The following is a 13741-nucleotide window of genomic DNA, read 5'->3' as shown; positions in this document are numbered from 1 at the left end:
CTATGAAGTTTGATCATAGGGAAAACTGGTATATAATAATAGTAAAAGTGGCAGCCATATTGAAAATCCAAGATGGCTGCCATTTGGAAGGAATTTTAATCATCACCATTGGATTCCCCATACCTGAAAATATGGGTATAGACACCAAGATCATGTCTCTATGTGGCCTAGAAGTAAAGTTAGGGGACCAAATAGATGTACGTACTTAGTGTTAATTTTGAAATATGCAAATTAGGTGCCTTTCCACCACTCGGATTTTCATGAACTTTTAGTATGTTGATATGAGGCACTAAAAGAAATACATGGAAGTGAAATAAATTCTATTGCAATTTTGTCCGGGTCAAATCTTATTTTGACTGGACTAAGAAGCATATAGACATGACCCTTTGTGTTAACTGCCCTCATTCATCCTGAGGAAAATAAATTACACTTTGCTGCCTGTTAGATTAGATAGAACTTTATTTATCCCTTTGGAAGACTCCCTCACAGAAATGACAATTTTCAAGTTGTGCCACCATCTTGAAACCGAGACTTCTGGTTAGGGAGCCTCTTGCTTGCGTGTTTGGCATCATTAGAAACAACAGCTGTTGCTTTTTTACTCTTTTACCTTAGTATTTCTTCTGTTTTTCTTGTTGCTTAATGCAGACAAATTACACTGTATTTGTTGTCTTTGTGATGCTTCATTATGCTTTTTTCTCTCTGTTTGAGGTGCGGCTCCATCCAGAGATGGCTGTGGTGTCTGTTCCGGAAACCACCCTGTGCACCGGCAACATTTCCTGTTTGTTTATTTTGTAAATTGTTTTGTAATTTGTGTCTGTAGCATGGCCCAAGCAGAGGGTCACCTCTTCTGAGTCTGGTCTGCTTGAGGTTTCTTCCTCAGAGGGAGTTTTTCCTTACCACTGTTGCTCTGGGGGTTAGTAAGGTTAGACCTTACTTGTGTGAGGCACCTTGAGGCAACCTTGTGATTTAGCGCTATATCAATTAAAATAAATTTAAATTTAAATTGAACAGCTTATGACGCCTCACGGAGCGGCTGTCCGATCGAAGCTGAACGCCGGTTAAATGATGTCTCTGAAAGTCAACGCAAGTCCAGATTTCTTGTTTCGTTTTGGCTTTGGTGTCCTTTGTTAGTATCGTGTGACCGGGGCTATACATTCATTGCTAGGAAAGTTCAACAACCAAAATACCAACATTTTGGGGGCAATGAACATGTTTTCATTATTATTTGATTTCTCTGTGTGACTGACATCGTTATTCAAGCATTCAAAAGGCTATTCATACCTCCACAACTGCAAACAGTGACCAGAAAGTTTCTTGACAGTTCTTGTTGCTGAACGAAACCGCGTCTCCCTAACCGGACACAGTTGTGACATCACGCTTGCACAGGTGCTGCTCTATCGCAACTTGAAAATCACCCATTGAGCGGTTCCAGCAGCATTGTATAGCAGCACACAGGGTAAGAAGCACACAGAGTATCAAAAGTGGAAAATAGAAAAACGGTTTGCAAATATATATCCAAATACACAATATAAATATTATTTGACACTCTCCTAATTATGATATCTGACATAAAGGTAAGTTACTGACACAAGAAGCAATAGGTAAATTAAATTGGGATTGTCTGTGCATATATTTTTCACAATATCAATGTTGGCAACAGCCAACGCATGCACAGATCGGCCATCCCGAACCACCACCTTAGCCAGAGCCCCCACCATGTGACACCAGGCTTCAAGACCATTTCTGCTGCAGCAGCAGTTGTTTTTCCGTGCTCAGAAAATAATTATTACTAGCACATTGCCCGTGTGGATCCACAGGTTGTAGATCGGGTAATGTTTATAAAATAGGTAGCTGCCATTTTCCAAGGGTGGTAATAAATTATGCAAAGTTTAAATAACGATTTGGAATGGCATGTGAGTCCAGAATATTATCAATACAGACACTCTACCGGGGTGGAGGAATTCTGTGCCATAATGTTTGAAAACAATGTAACATCTAGTGTAACATCAGTTACATAAAGCCAGAAGGTGAAATGAATAATTTGCTTACAAAGTAGCTCTGCCAAAACCATGTGAAAGTGACAGACCTGGCAACACTGGGAGTGATGGACGTTTGGAAACAGCCTCAAGTGGACATTCATGGAACCGCACGATTTGGCTCTTCCACATTTCTTAAATGTTCCTTCTTGTGACTTGTTCACAACTTTTGCATTCGATTCCTGACAGTGAAATGTGAGATGCTTAGTGTAGGGATTTAAATGAACACGTGTTACTTACAAGCTTATATGATAAGTTAAAAATAAATCTGGTAGGGGGCTGACTGTACCTCACTTATCCAATTTTTCCAGAGAATATCCGACTATTGCCACATGAGACTTTGTTTCTGAGAGAGTCTACAGTGCTTTAGGGATTACTGTCAAGACTGAGCAAAGACGACAATTTGTTGATATTCCTATCCAAACACTGAATTGCTAAAGAAAATGTTCAAGAAGGCATGAAAAGTGATGTCATATTTAAAGGAACATGTCACCTGCAGAAAACTGGAGCACATATAGTGTTGGATTCTGTAAGGTTTCCATTTTTATGACCAACAATACAGTCATCGTGACTTTCATTCTTGACTTTCAAGTACTGTTATTTTACAAGCTATATGCCAGAGCTAGACTTGGTAGATGAAGCCAGGTATGGTCAGTGTTCTTATGCCTACCATTTCTTTTTATGCAAGTTTTTTATTCTGTACCTGTATAAAGAAACGTGAGAATACACTATGATTGGAACAGTCTAGTGGTCTTGAAACCACAAGTCATACCAAACCGTGAGGGAGATGTATTAATGCACCACTACTTCACAATTTGGTAGTTAAAACTGGCGCCAGTTGCACTAAGTCCAAAATCGCTCACAGCTATACCCATTGCTACATTGACCATTTTTAGTGTAACTAGGAAACTGGGTATGCTTGTCATCACAGATAACACTTGTGTTTTTGCCAATTCAGCATGAAGTGTGATGTTTACTGAAACTTTGACAACATATGCTACCTTAACTGTTTGCACAACAGTACCATGCCCCTATGCAAATGCATTCCTCTGTAGCACAGTGTGTTTGAGTGTTGACAGACTATCTTGTGATGTGTAAGCAATCAGATAATGCCCTGGGCAGGACAGAGGGGTGACTAGAAACAGGGAGGGACCATTGCATCAGTTAGAAAGAACAGAGACAGCATAATCTGACAGTTTGTCTCATGCCTACTTGTTTGTTAGAAGTTATTTTAACGTAATGCATCATTTGGCCAGTAATCCCTTATGTCAGTTTAAAATGTTTCTGAAGGAGTGACGCTTATGCTTCAGGATGATAAGACCCTTATCACAGAAGCCTTGAATGGGAGGTCACCAAGACTGTCATATCAAAGCAGGCTGGACAGCACATGATGCTGCGTTATTCTGTATGTGACAACAAAATTGAACAAATATCTGGCATATTCTCTGAAAATAAGGGTTTGCTTTCTGAGGACAAATGCAAAACAGGCCAATCCTGTCCAGTACAGAAAATCAACACTAGATCATTCAAATATGTACACCAGCTGTGGGTAAGCTAGATCATTCAAATATGTACACCAGTTGTGGGTAACTACCAGCCACAGGCCTGTTTAGGGTGACAACATTTCCTTAAGCCGTCACCTCTGATTTTGTGCCCACATCTCCGACCTGTTCCAAAGTGCCAAGTGTTCAGAGACTGAATAGAAAATAGCAGTCTGCGTGATGTTATTAATGTGTGTTTATGTGTAAGTAAGTAACGTTTATTTATATAGCACCTTTCACAGACAAGGAAAGTCACAAGGTGCTTCACAAAAGACACACAAATAAAAATTCTGAGAATAAAGACTATGTATATCACAATAAAATAACTAAGACACACACAGTGGTCATAAAACAGCCCTTTCACTACTAAGGATTGAATGCCTGGAGAAACAGAAGGGTTTGTATCAGAGCTGGGAGCAGCACGGCGGCCAAGCGATTAAAGGGCTATTCCACAGAGCGCCGTTCCTTCAGGTTTACTCCCAAACAGCAAATCGGGGAACATTCTGAAGTATGATAACTTCATGATCTACTGTACCTTTGCCCATCTTGAGTAAACTTGAGATTCATTTTCTGAAAAGTTAAAAAATTTAATCCCAATTCTTGAAATTGCTGACAGTATATTCATAGTCTTTACAGCTTCAATCATGTTCAAACGTCTTTAAACAGGGTATTCGTAGTGACTACGGCTTGGAGCTTGTTTGATCATGCTCCATTGGGGTAAAAATTTGAAGCCAAACCAGATCATGGTATTATCAATGCACAATTATGACGTTCGGCATGTGTATTGGGATAGTCACCAATACTTCAATATACTGATGCCAGATGTGGTGAGCAGTTGTCCACTGTTTGTGCTGAAGCTCAAGTTGAAAAGTTTGCATCATCTCCCTGTGTCTCACAATGTGAGTGCATAACCTATGGTGCAGAAGGTTACTGGTTTAAATCCTACTAGGACTAATAATGGGGAAACTGTCAACCCAGCAAAGAATGGGGATTTGACTCTGGAATTGGTGAAGGTTGCAAAGGGAGGAAAGATCACCTCCGTTCATACGCCGTACCCTACAAAAGGTGGGAATGTAGACACGGGCCAATAACCGGTTTCACAGTATATCGCAGTATGAAAAAGCCACAATACCAAAACCACAAAAATTTTCCGTTGCACTGAACTTTTTCCTCCGTCTAAAAGGACCAAGTCGGCTTTTTCATTTTATTATTCTGCGAAATAGCCCTTCAAGCCAAAAATGGTGGCAACAAAGCACCATAGCTATGGCCTGTGTCAGAGGCAGAGCGATTCAAGCTACCTACAAAGGATTACATGGAAGGAGTAAACTTTATCCCATCTTTGAAACCACTGAGAAGTACAAGCAGTGGACTTGAGTTGTGCTTGTGGTCGACCAAATTTCTCCCACAAACATGTCAAGAAGGACAAATACATCTATTCCAAGCACTTTGTTGGTGAAGCTGGGCCACGTATTGAGCATCCGGAGTTCCGGACCTTATTCCAGCCACGTTTCTCCCTACGCAAGTAAGTCATGTTTCCCACGGGGCAGATGCTACATGTCTAAAAGAGAGACTATTATTTTGGTATCTTCTCTAAAGTTAGCAGTGGTATAGTGCTCGTAACGGTAGACATAGCGTCAATCAGTGCGCCTGAATCACATGCGCTTCATATGCAAATAGCCATAATGTTGTTAAAGCACATTTTAAAGCTATACATAATACTGTGAAACCACTGTATTTTTGCCCACGATTATCATACCATCCAAATCTCATACCAGCCTATGCCTATGGGAATCTAACATTTAACATCCACCTCCTCTTTGACCATCAGGCTATGGGACTGCTAGTACCTCATAGACAGGCATTACGCTATAACCTCACAAAAAGGTAACTTTTTAAGCTATCAATGTTTGTTAATCTATGCTCTTTTGATCTTAGTATTGTGCTTTATTGTCTGTGTCATCGTGTTATGTTCTTTTATGTCTTACCACCAAGTACTGTTGGTATTTCTGATGCAGACTCTCCATCAGAAATACCAACAGTATAGTACTCTATGACATTTCTGTCTCGAATATGTAGTTCTCAAATACTAAGTAACCATGTAAGAAAGAGAAAAGTGAGGGAAAACACTGGCAACTCTTTAGTTTATGCTTTTGTGGCTGTAATTAGAGAAACTGCACAGTGCATCTTGCATCACCAGTTGGACAATTTCATGGTGCAATGATACAAAGGCTTTCCTCAAAAGAGAACATAAAATTTCAGCTGCAGTTTGGCACAAAGCAAATGGGAGACTTAAACCTTCTTGTAACGCCTGATTTATGCTTCTACAACTCCGTAACTCTGCAATGGCTTCAATGTGGACGCAACCCTTTCGAGGCTCTCCATCTTGTTGGTGGGTGTTGTACTGTAATTTGTCACCGGAATAGTAGGGGGCGTGACATGAACAACAAGGCAGAGACTTTCTTTCCACCTGCACTGCTACTGTTCCTGGATTTTTTTTTTTGGGGGGGGGGGGGGCTTTTATGTACTACGAGGTCTGTCAATAAAGTAACGGTCCTTTTTATTTTTTTCAAAAACTATATGGATTTCATTCATATGTTTTTACGTCAGACATGCTTGAACCCTCGTGCGCATGCGTGAGTTTTTCCACGCCTGTCAGTGACGTCATTCGCCTGTGAGCACGCCTTGGGAAGGAGTGGTCCCGCCCCCTCGTCGGATTTTCATTGTCTGGAAATGGCGGAATGAAAAGTACTTTTTTTCCCCATCAGAATTTTTTCAGAAGCTGTTACAGACTGGCACCTGGAAACCATTCGAAAAATGTATCTGGCTTTCAGTGAAAATTTTACGGGCTTCACAGAGAATAAGGTCTGTTAGTACAGCTTTAAGGACCCCTTTAAGGACGCTCGGCGCGCCGCGCTCCGACGACGCGGCACAAGCCACCGGACCATTTCTAAACGGATGGCTCTGTGGATACGAGACCGTCGTGTGCTCTTTCTCTGGTTATCACAAGAGCTGGACATCAGCCATTTTCTGGCAGATTTCACTTTTAACAAGAGATTTTGTCATGGAAAGCCGCGCGGAGGCTTCGCGCGTAAAGACCTCTGTTTCGGCATGTCAGAGGACAAGTTTGGACATGTCCAGCTCTCCACAATTTCACTGATACTTACTGGACTGGTAAGCATTGAAAGCCGAGATAGACATGTCCAAATTTGTCCTCTGACACGCCGAAACGGAGGTGTTCCTTTGTCTCGCTTCCAAAGCGAATCGGTCTTTATGCGCGAAGCCTCCGCGCGGCTTTCCATGACAAAATCTCTTGCTAAAAGTGAAATCTGCCGGAAAATGGCTGATGCCCAGCTCTGGTGATAACCAGAGAAAAAGCACACGACGGTCTCGTATCCACAGAGCCATCCGTTTAGAAATGGTCCGGTGGTTTGTGCCTCATTGTCGCAGCTCGGAGCGCGGCGCACTGAGCATCCTTAAAGCTGTAGTAACAGACCTTATTCTCTGTGAAGCCCGTAAAATTTTCACCGAAAGCCAGATAAATTTTTTGAATGGTTTCCAGGTGCCAGTCTCTAACAGCTTCTGAAAAAATTCTGATGGAAAAAAAGTCCTTTTCATTCCGCCATTTCCAGACAATGAAAATCCGACGCGTGGGCAGGACCACTCCTTCCCAAGGCGTGCTCACAGGTGAATGACATCACCGACAGGCGTGGAAAAACTCACGCATGTGCACGAGGGTTCAAGCATGTCTGACATAAAAACATATGAATGAAATCCATATAGTTTTTGAAAAAATAAAAAGGACCGTTACTTTATTGACAGACCTCGTAATTTGTCTGTCAACGACCTCCACTTCTTTATACAATCATAAACCTCCAAACCAAAGTTGTGTGCAATTTCCCTCCATGAACTGTGGGGCATTTGAACATCTTTGCAGTTTTTGGACTTTGTGTTGTAAAGTCTGTCATATTTGCAGACTTTTCTACCAAACGTTCCTCTATTTGATCCAAGATCAAAATGTAATCTGCATGCGCACTGCAAAAACCTTTCAAATATGATGGGAAAGGAGGGAGTGAAACTGTAAAAGAAAAAAGTGGTCTGTCATTTCGAAATGTAGTTTCAAGTTTTGAGAGGTGCACGTCAGGCTATGGAGAGGGGCTTTGAGAGGGTATGTAGTGATGCTACGGAGCTGGAGAAGCATATGTTAGGCTTAAGTCCTTCTTTATTCCAGTTATGGACACCATTGTGGCTGCCCTTACACACCTCCTCGTTCCAGTCACTGCAGTGGCTACAGGTATGGAACACCATATACCTCTATGCCTCTGTCTGGCTGTTCATCACCACAGGACAGCCCCCACACTATCCCGTTTCCTCAAGTTTCCACAGATATGGCCAATTCATTTAACAGAACCCTGTTCCACGGGTTTGTGTATACAAGTGTTTCTAGTGTATACAAATGATTCTTGTAACTCTAATGCTTCTACTGTACCTGTTGAATTCATGTTTTGGGCTAAGCAGTGATTGCTATTATGATGACTCACGTATGTGCAGAGTACTAATTTTAGACTTTGAAAGTTTGAAACAATGGCCTAATCCCAACATCCGGCCTTACAGATTCACAGACTCTGAAGTGCATTTCTGTTAAATGTGTGAGTTCAAGGATGTCCCACTGTCAAATCTACAAATGCAAAAGGACTGTGAAAGTGTGAAAATAAAGCTAAAAAAAGCTAACTAATTCAGGATTTGTAATTGCTTCTTCTATTTACCAACTCCCTGGGATCCAGAGACACGCCAACATGTCCAGGTTATCATTTTGTCATATGCCTATTAATCAGTGTGTGATCAGATAACATATCTTTAAGACCACAGCAATTTTCAAACTCCAGATCACTTGTACTTGAGACCAAGGCTCTACCAGGTCAGCCAAAAAGGAACTCCCCAATAGCCAAGTTAGTAGGAACATCTTTTCAATCTGGATTTTACCTTATTACATATTTCCCCAACCATTTTTGACCTCATTCCAAAATCACAGGTGTGTTAACTGCCACATCCTGCCAATAATTCCAGTTTGTGACTGGACGATATATCTTTGAGGCCACGATGGGGTTCAAACACCAGCTCGCTCGTACCTGAGACCAAGGCTCTACCAGAGCAGCCAAAGAAGAATTTCCCACTAGCCAAACTAGTAGGAATAGCTTTTTAATTTGGACTTCACATTGTTACACATTTGAGAGGTGCAAGACCATAAAACTGTGAAAATAAGTCAAATGCACACATACCACCAAAAATTAGTACTCTGTGCATGTGTCACTTGTCATAAAAATAACCACTGCATTTGGAACAAGCAATCGGAGATTTCTGATGTCCAATCTGGATCGCCTCCAAAATTCAGTGGAGTCTTCCATGCTGTAATATCTATCTGTGGTGCAAATCTGGTGAGAATCCGTTAAGTATTTTTTTGACGTAATCCTTCAAAGCCTATGTTGTTGTTGGCCATTCGGCTGCTCCCGTTTCTGTCCGGGGTCGCCACAGCGGATACAGCCAGATCCGCACTGGTATTTGGCACAAGTCTTATTCCGGATGCCCTTCCTGACCCAACTCCAGTGTTACCTGGAGAAATACACACAGCCGCTGGCATTCCAAAGAGGTCTCCCATCCAAGTACTAATCAGATCCTGCTCTGCTTAGCTTCTGAGATCTGACGGGATCAGACTGACAAAGAGCAGACCAGCTGCAATCCTTCAAAGCCTATATAAGTAAAATCTTGATCCAGAATCCGGTTTTGTATTGCCTCCAAAATTTAATGGAGTCTTCCATGACCTAATATCTGTGGAGAAAATATCAAGATCTGTGCGATAGTTTTGATGTAATCCTACTAACAGACAAATGGTGATTATTTTATTAGACGTAACAAGTCTTCCATACTTGTAGACACTGCTTTGAGAACAACCTGCTCCAGAGAGATTTACAGTTTTTGACTGATGCATGTCCAACACATTAAGTGTTGTTCATGTATCCATCCCCTAATTTATCTAAAGAAAAATGGTTGGAAAAGTGACTTGTATAAATAATCTCTAGTTTGTATATATTTACTTATGGCTTCTAAAAAGGAGGAACTGTTGAGAAAAATGACTAATTCCTAAATGAGTATTGTAACAGTTTTGTTAAACTGCTACACTGCGACTTCTCAACGTAATTGTGTTGATGTACAGAGAAAAAACTGTAAGGACCATCACTGTTCAAATCCTTGCACCTGAGTGCGACCAAATACCGGGACGCAGCGTCCTCATTAAGCTACTTAGCATACGAGCTAACCCTTTTAGCTGCCAAGCGATAATCCAAACGTAATGCCGTTAAACGTTACCGTGTAAAGCGTTTAGCACAGACTCGTCTCAACCAACCTATTCCAGGAGCCACGTAAATGAAGTAGAGACAAGTGGTGGACATGGAAAAGAAAAATATGAAGGCCAGGAACGATCGGTTGGAGAGTCGCAGCAGCCGCCTCCAGTTCACCATTTTGGCTTAGGCCCTCTTCTCCTGCTCCGATATGAATCCCATAAAACACGGTTTGTGATTTAAATCGTCGAGTCGAGACGTAAAGAGTAAACGATGAGGTCATGGAAAAACCTGCGCTGTCAAAAGCCGGGAAACGGTGCGGAAAAGGCTAAAGCTAGCAGGGCTAGCCGGCCTGCTTCCCCCTGGCGACAGATGAGCAGACGGAAAAAGCAGCCGTGTAACGTTCATATCAGGCATCTAGCAGCCTCGCCAGGAGTATTCAAGGTCGGCTTCCATGGCCGCCGCCAGCGACCATTTATTAGCGCTGGCGCTGAGGGGAGATGGGGAAGCTCCGGTTCGGAATAGACTCCTCTCTCGGCCGGTGCGACGGTTCCCCAAGCACACGGTCGCCGCACTACTCCATCAAAGAGTCCGGTGACGGCAGTCGACGTCTCCACGCTGTTTCCGGACGAACACGGCAAGCAACAGACATTGGTGAAGGTTGATATGTCAGAAATCAAGACGGTAAACGAAAGAGCGACTCCGGAGCCTTTCACATTTTCTGCTGCCACTGCAGACACCGTTTCCGGTGGGTGTAACTCCCCTCCCCTCTGGATTGCCATAGCAACCCCCGTGCTCGCGGCTTGGTGCGTGTGTGCCCGCCCTGAACTTTGTTCCTGTTTGTTCAACCATTCACATTGAAAGAGCAACGGATTGACATTTATTTATTTTATTATGTCTTCTCAACTGAGATTCCACTGTTATCTTTTCAGCCCAGCCAGAAACGTTTAAGGCCGTGTCAGGTATCAGTTATTTTAAAAAGGGCATGTATTGTAGACTCGCAGCATATAAATTGCTTCCATTTTTTTTTTTTTTTTTTTTTTTAATTTTGGTAATTACAACCTACAGCTCAAAAAAAAAAAAAAATAGCATCCCAAATGCATGAGATGAGATCTGTTTAATTCCATCCATCCATTTTCTTCCGCTTTATCCGGGTCGCGGGGGCAGCAGCTCAAGCAAAGCCGCCCAGACCTCCCGATCCACACACACCTCCCCCAGCTCCTCTGGGGGAACCCCAAGGCGTTCCCAAGCCAGCCGAGAGATGTAGTCCCTCCAGCGTGTCCTGGGTCTTCCCCGGGGCCTCCTTCCAATGGGACGTGCCCAGAACACCTCTCCAGCGAGGCGTCCAGGGGCATCCGGAAAAGATGCCCGAACCACCTCAACTGACTCCTTTCACACGTGGAGGAGCAGCGGCTCGACTCCGAGCTCCTCCCGAGTGGCCGAGCTCCTCACCCTATCTCTAAGGGAGCGCCCAGCCACCCTGCGGAGGAAACATCTCAGGCGCTTGTACTCGCGATCTCGTTCTTTCGGTCATGAGCCAAATCTCATGACCACAGGTGAGGATCGGAACGTAGATCGATCGGTAAATCGAGAGCTTTGCCCCCCTACTCAGCTCTCTCTTCACCACGACGGTCCGATATAGCAACTGCATCACTGCAGATGCTGCACCGATCCGTCTATCGATCTCACGCTCCATCCGTTCCTCACTCGTGAACAAGACCCCGAGATACTTAAACTCCTCCACTTGAGGCAAGGACACTCCACCGACCTGAAGAGGGCAAAGCACCTTTTTCCGGTCAAGAACCATGGCCTCGGATTTGGAGGTGTTGATTTTCATCCCGGACGCTTCACACTCGGCTGCAAACCGCCCCAGTGCACGCTGAAGGTCCTGATTTGATGAGACAGGACAGTACATTCCAGACAGTAAAACCAAGATATTTCATAGGGTTATTTCTCATTATTTTCTGATCACCTGATTCATCCACTCGCTAAGCATTTCCATGAATGCACTGTAATGTTCATGCAATGCACTACAATTTTTGGCAAGAAAATCAGCTCACGAAAGACAAGAGCAATAGCAGACACACAAGTTGCCCATTTTTTGAGTGATTCACCTAAAGTACTGCTCCACCATGCAGCAACTCATCTGGGAAGCAGAAGGCACTTGGAAGCAAGAGATCATATTACAGATTTTTTTCTCCAGGTGACTGTTTCTGCTCTTTTTCTCGCTGTCCCAGGTACGAACAACAGACAGATCCAAACTAAGGGACCCGGACGGACTGTGAGCTGGAAGGCCTGAGGCGGGTGCCGCATGCTGCACTATGCGTTTGAATGTGACCCTCCCGCGGGACAAACTCTGTGGTGCTGACGCTTGTGTGGATTTTTCATCTTTATATTATGTTGTTTGATTTTCTATTTTCTGTTTCTTCAGATTTATATAACTTTGCTATTGTTAGAATGGCCTAAGCAGTGGGTCACCCCTCTAAGTCTGGTCTGCTTGAGGTTTCTTCCTCAGTATCATCAGAGGATGTTTTACCACTGTCACCTGTGTGCTTGCTCTAAGGGTTGGTATAAGATTAGACTTTACATGTGTGAAGCGCTTTGAGGCAGCTCTGTTGTGATTTGGTGCTATATAAATTAAATAAATTGAAAGTGAATTGAAAATTCCAATGCAAGAGCCACAAAGACTGGAGAAAAGACAACCCTCGGGACAAATGGACACCCAAACAACACAGAAAGGATGTTCTGCCTGAGTGTTCCAGCTTCCTCACACTTCCTAAGACATGCAGGTTTAGTGAATTGGTGACTCCAAGTTGACCACAGAGTTTGTGAGAATCTGTGTTTGTATACACAGTAGTGTTCAGAATAATAGTAGTGCTATGTGACTAAAAAAATTAATCCAGGTTTTGAGTATATTTCTTATTGTGACATGGGAAACAAGGTACCAGTAGATTTAGTAGATTCTCACAAATCCAACAAGACCAAGCATTCATGATATGCACACTCTTAAGGCTATGAAAGTGGGCTATTAATAAAAAAAAATATTAAAAAAAAGTAGAAAAGGGGGGTGTTCACAATAATAGTAGTGCGGCATTCAGTCAGTGAGTTCGTCAAGTTTGTGGAACAAACAGCTGTGAATCAGGTGTCCCCTATTTAAGGATGAAGCCAGCACCTGTTGAACTTTCTTTTTTCTTTGAAAGCCTGAGGAAAATGGGGCGTTCAAGATATTGTTCAGAAGAACAGCATAGTTTGATTAAAAAGTTGATTGGAGAGGGGAAAATTTATACGCAGGTGCAAAAAAATTATAGGCTGTTCATCTACAATGATCTCCAATGCTTTAAAATGGACAAAAAAAAAAAAAAAAAAAAAAAAAAACAGACGCATGGTAGAAAATGGAAAATAACAATCAAAATGGATAGAAGAATAACCAGAATCAGCTCCAGGATGATCAAAGACAGTCTGGAGTTACCTGTAAGTGCTGTGACAGTTAGAAGACGCCTGTGTGAAGCTAATTTATTTGCAAGAATCCCCCGCAAAGTCCCTCTGTTAAATAAAAGACATGTGCAGAAGAGGTTACAATTTGCCAAAGAACACATCAACTAGCCTAAAGAGAAATGGAGGAATATTTTGTGGACTGATGAGAGTAAAATTGTTCTTTTTGGGTCCAAGGGCCGCAAACAGTTTGTGAGACGACCCCCAAACTCTGAATTCAAGCCACAGTTCACAGTGAAGACAGTGAAGCATGGTGGTGCAAGCATCATGATATGGGCATGTTTCTCCTACTACGGTGTTGGGCCTATATTGCATACCAGGTATCATGGATCAGTTTGGA

The 13741-nt window shown here is 42.7% G+C and overlaps 1 protein-coding gene across 1 annotated transcript in view; it reads right to left on the bottom strand.

Moving 5' to 3' along the window:
- Positions 1–10666, bottom strand: part of b4galt6 (UDP-Gal:betaGlcNAc beta 1,4- galactosyltransferase, polypeptide 6) — a 48671-nt gene extending 38005 nt beyond the window's left edge. The window contains exon 1 of the mRNA XM_034180356.1: positions 9975–10666. Within this exon, the coding sequence (XP_034036247.1) occupies positions 9975–10089 (115 nt within the window). The 5' untranslated portion in view covers positions 10090–10666. The remainder of the gene's footprint in view (positions 1–9974) is intronic.
- Between the last annotated feature and the right edge of the window lie 3075 nt (positions 10667–13741).

Source organism: Thalassophryne amazonica, chromosome 10, assembly GCF_902500255.1.
Source record: "Thalassophryne amazonica chromosome 10, fThaAma1.1, whole genome shotgun sequence".
Taxonomy (NCBI): domain Eukaryota; kingdom Metazoa; phylum Chordata; class Actinopteri; order Batrachoidiformes; family Batrachoididae; genus Thalassophryne; species Thalassophryne amazonica.
The sequence above is the reverse complement of the archived record's forward strand: the minus strand, read 5'-3'. Positions and strand labels throughout refer to the sequence as shown.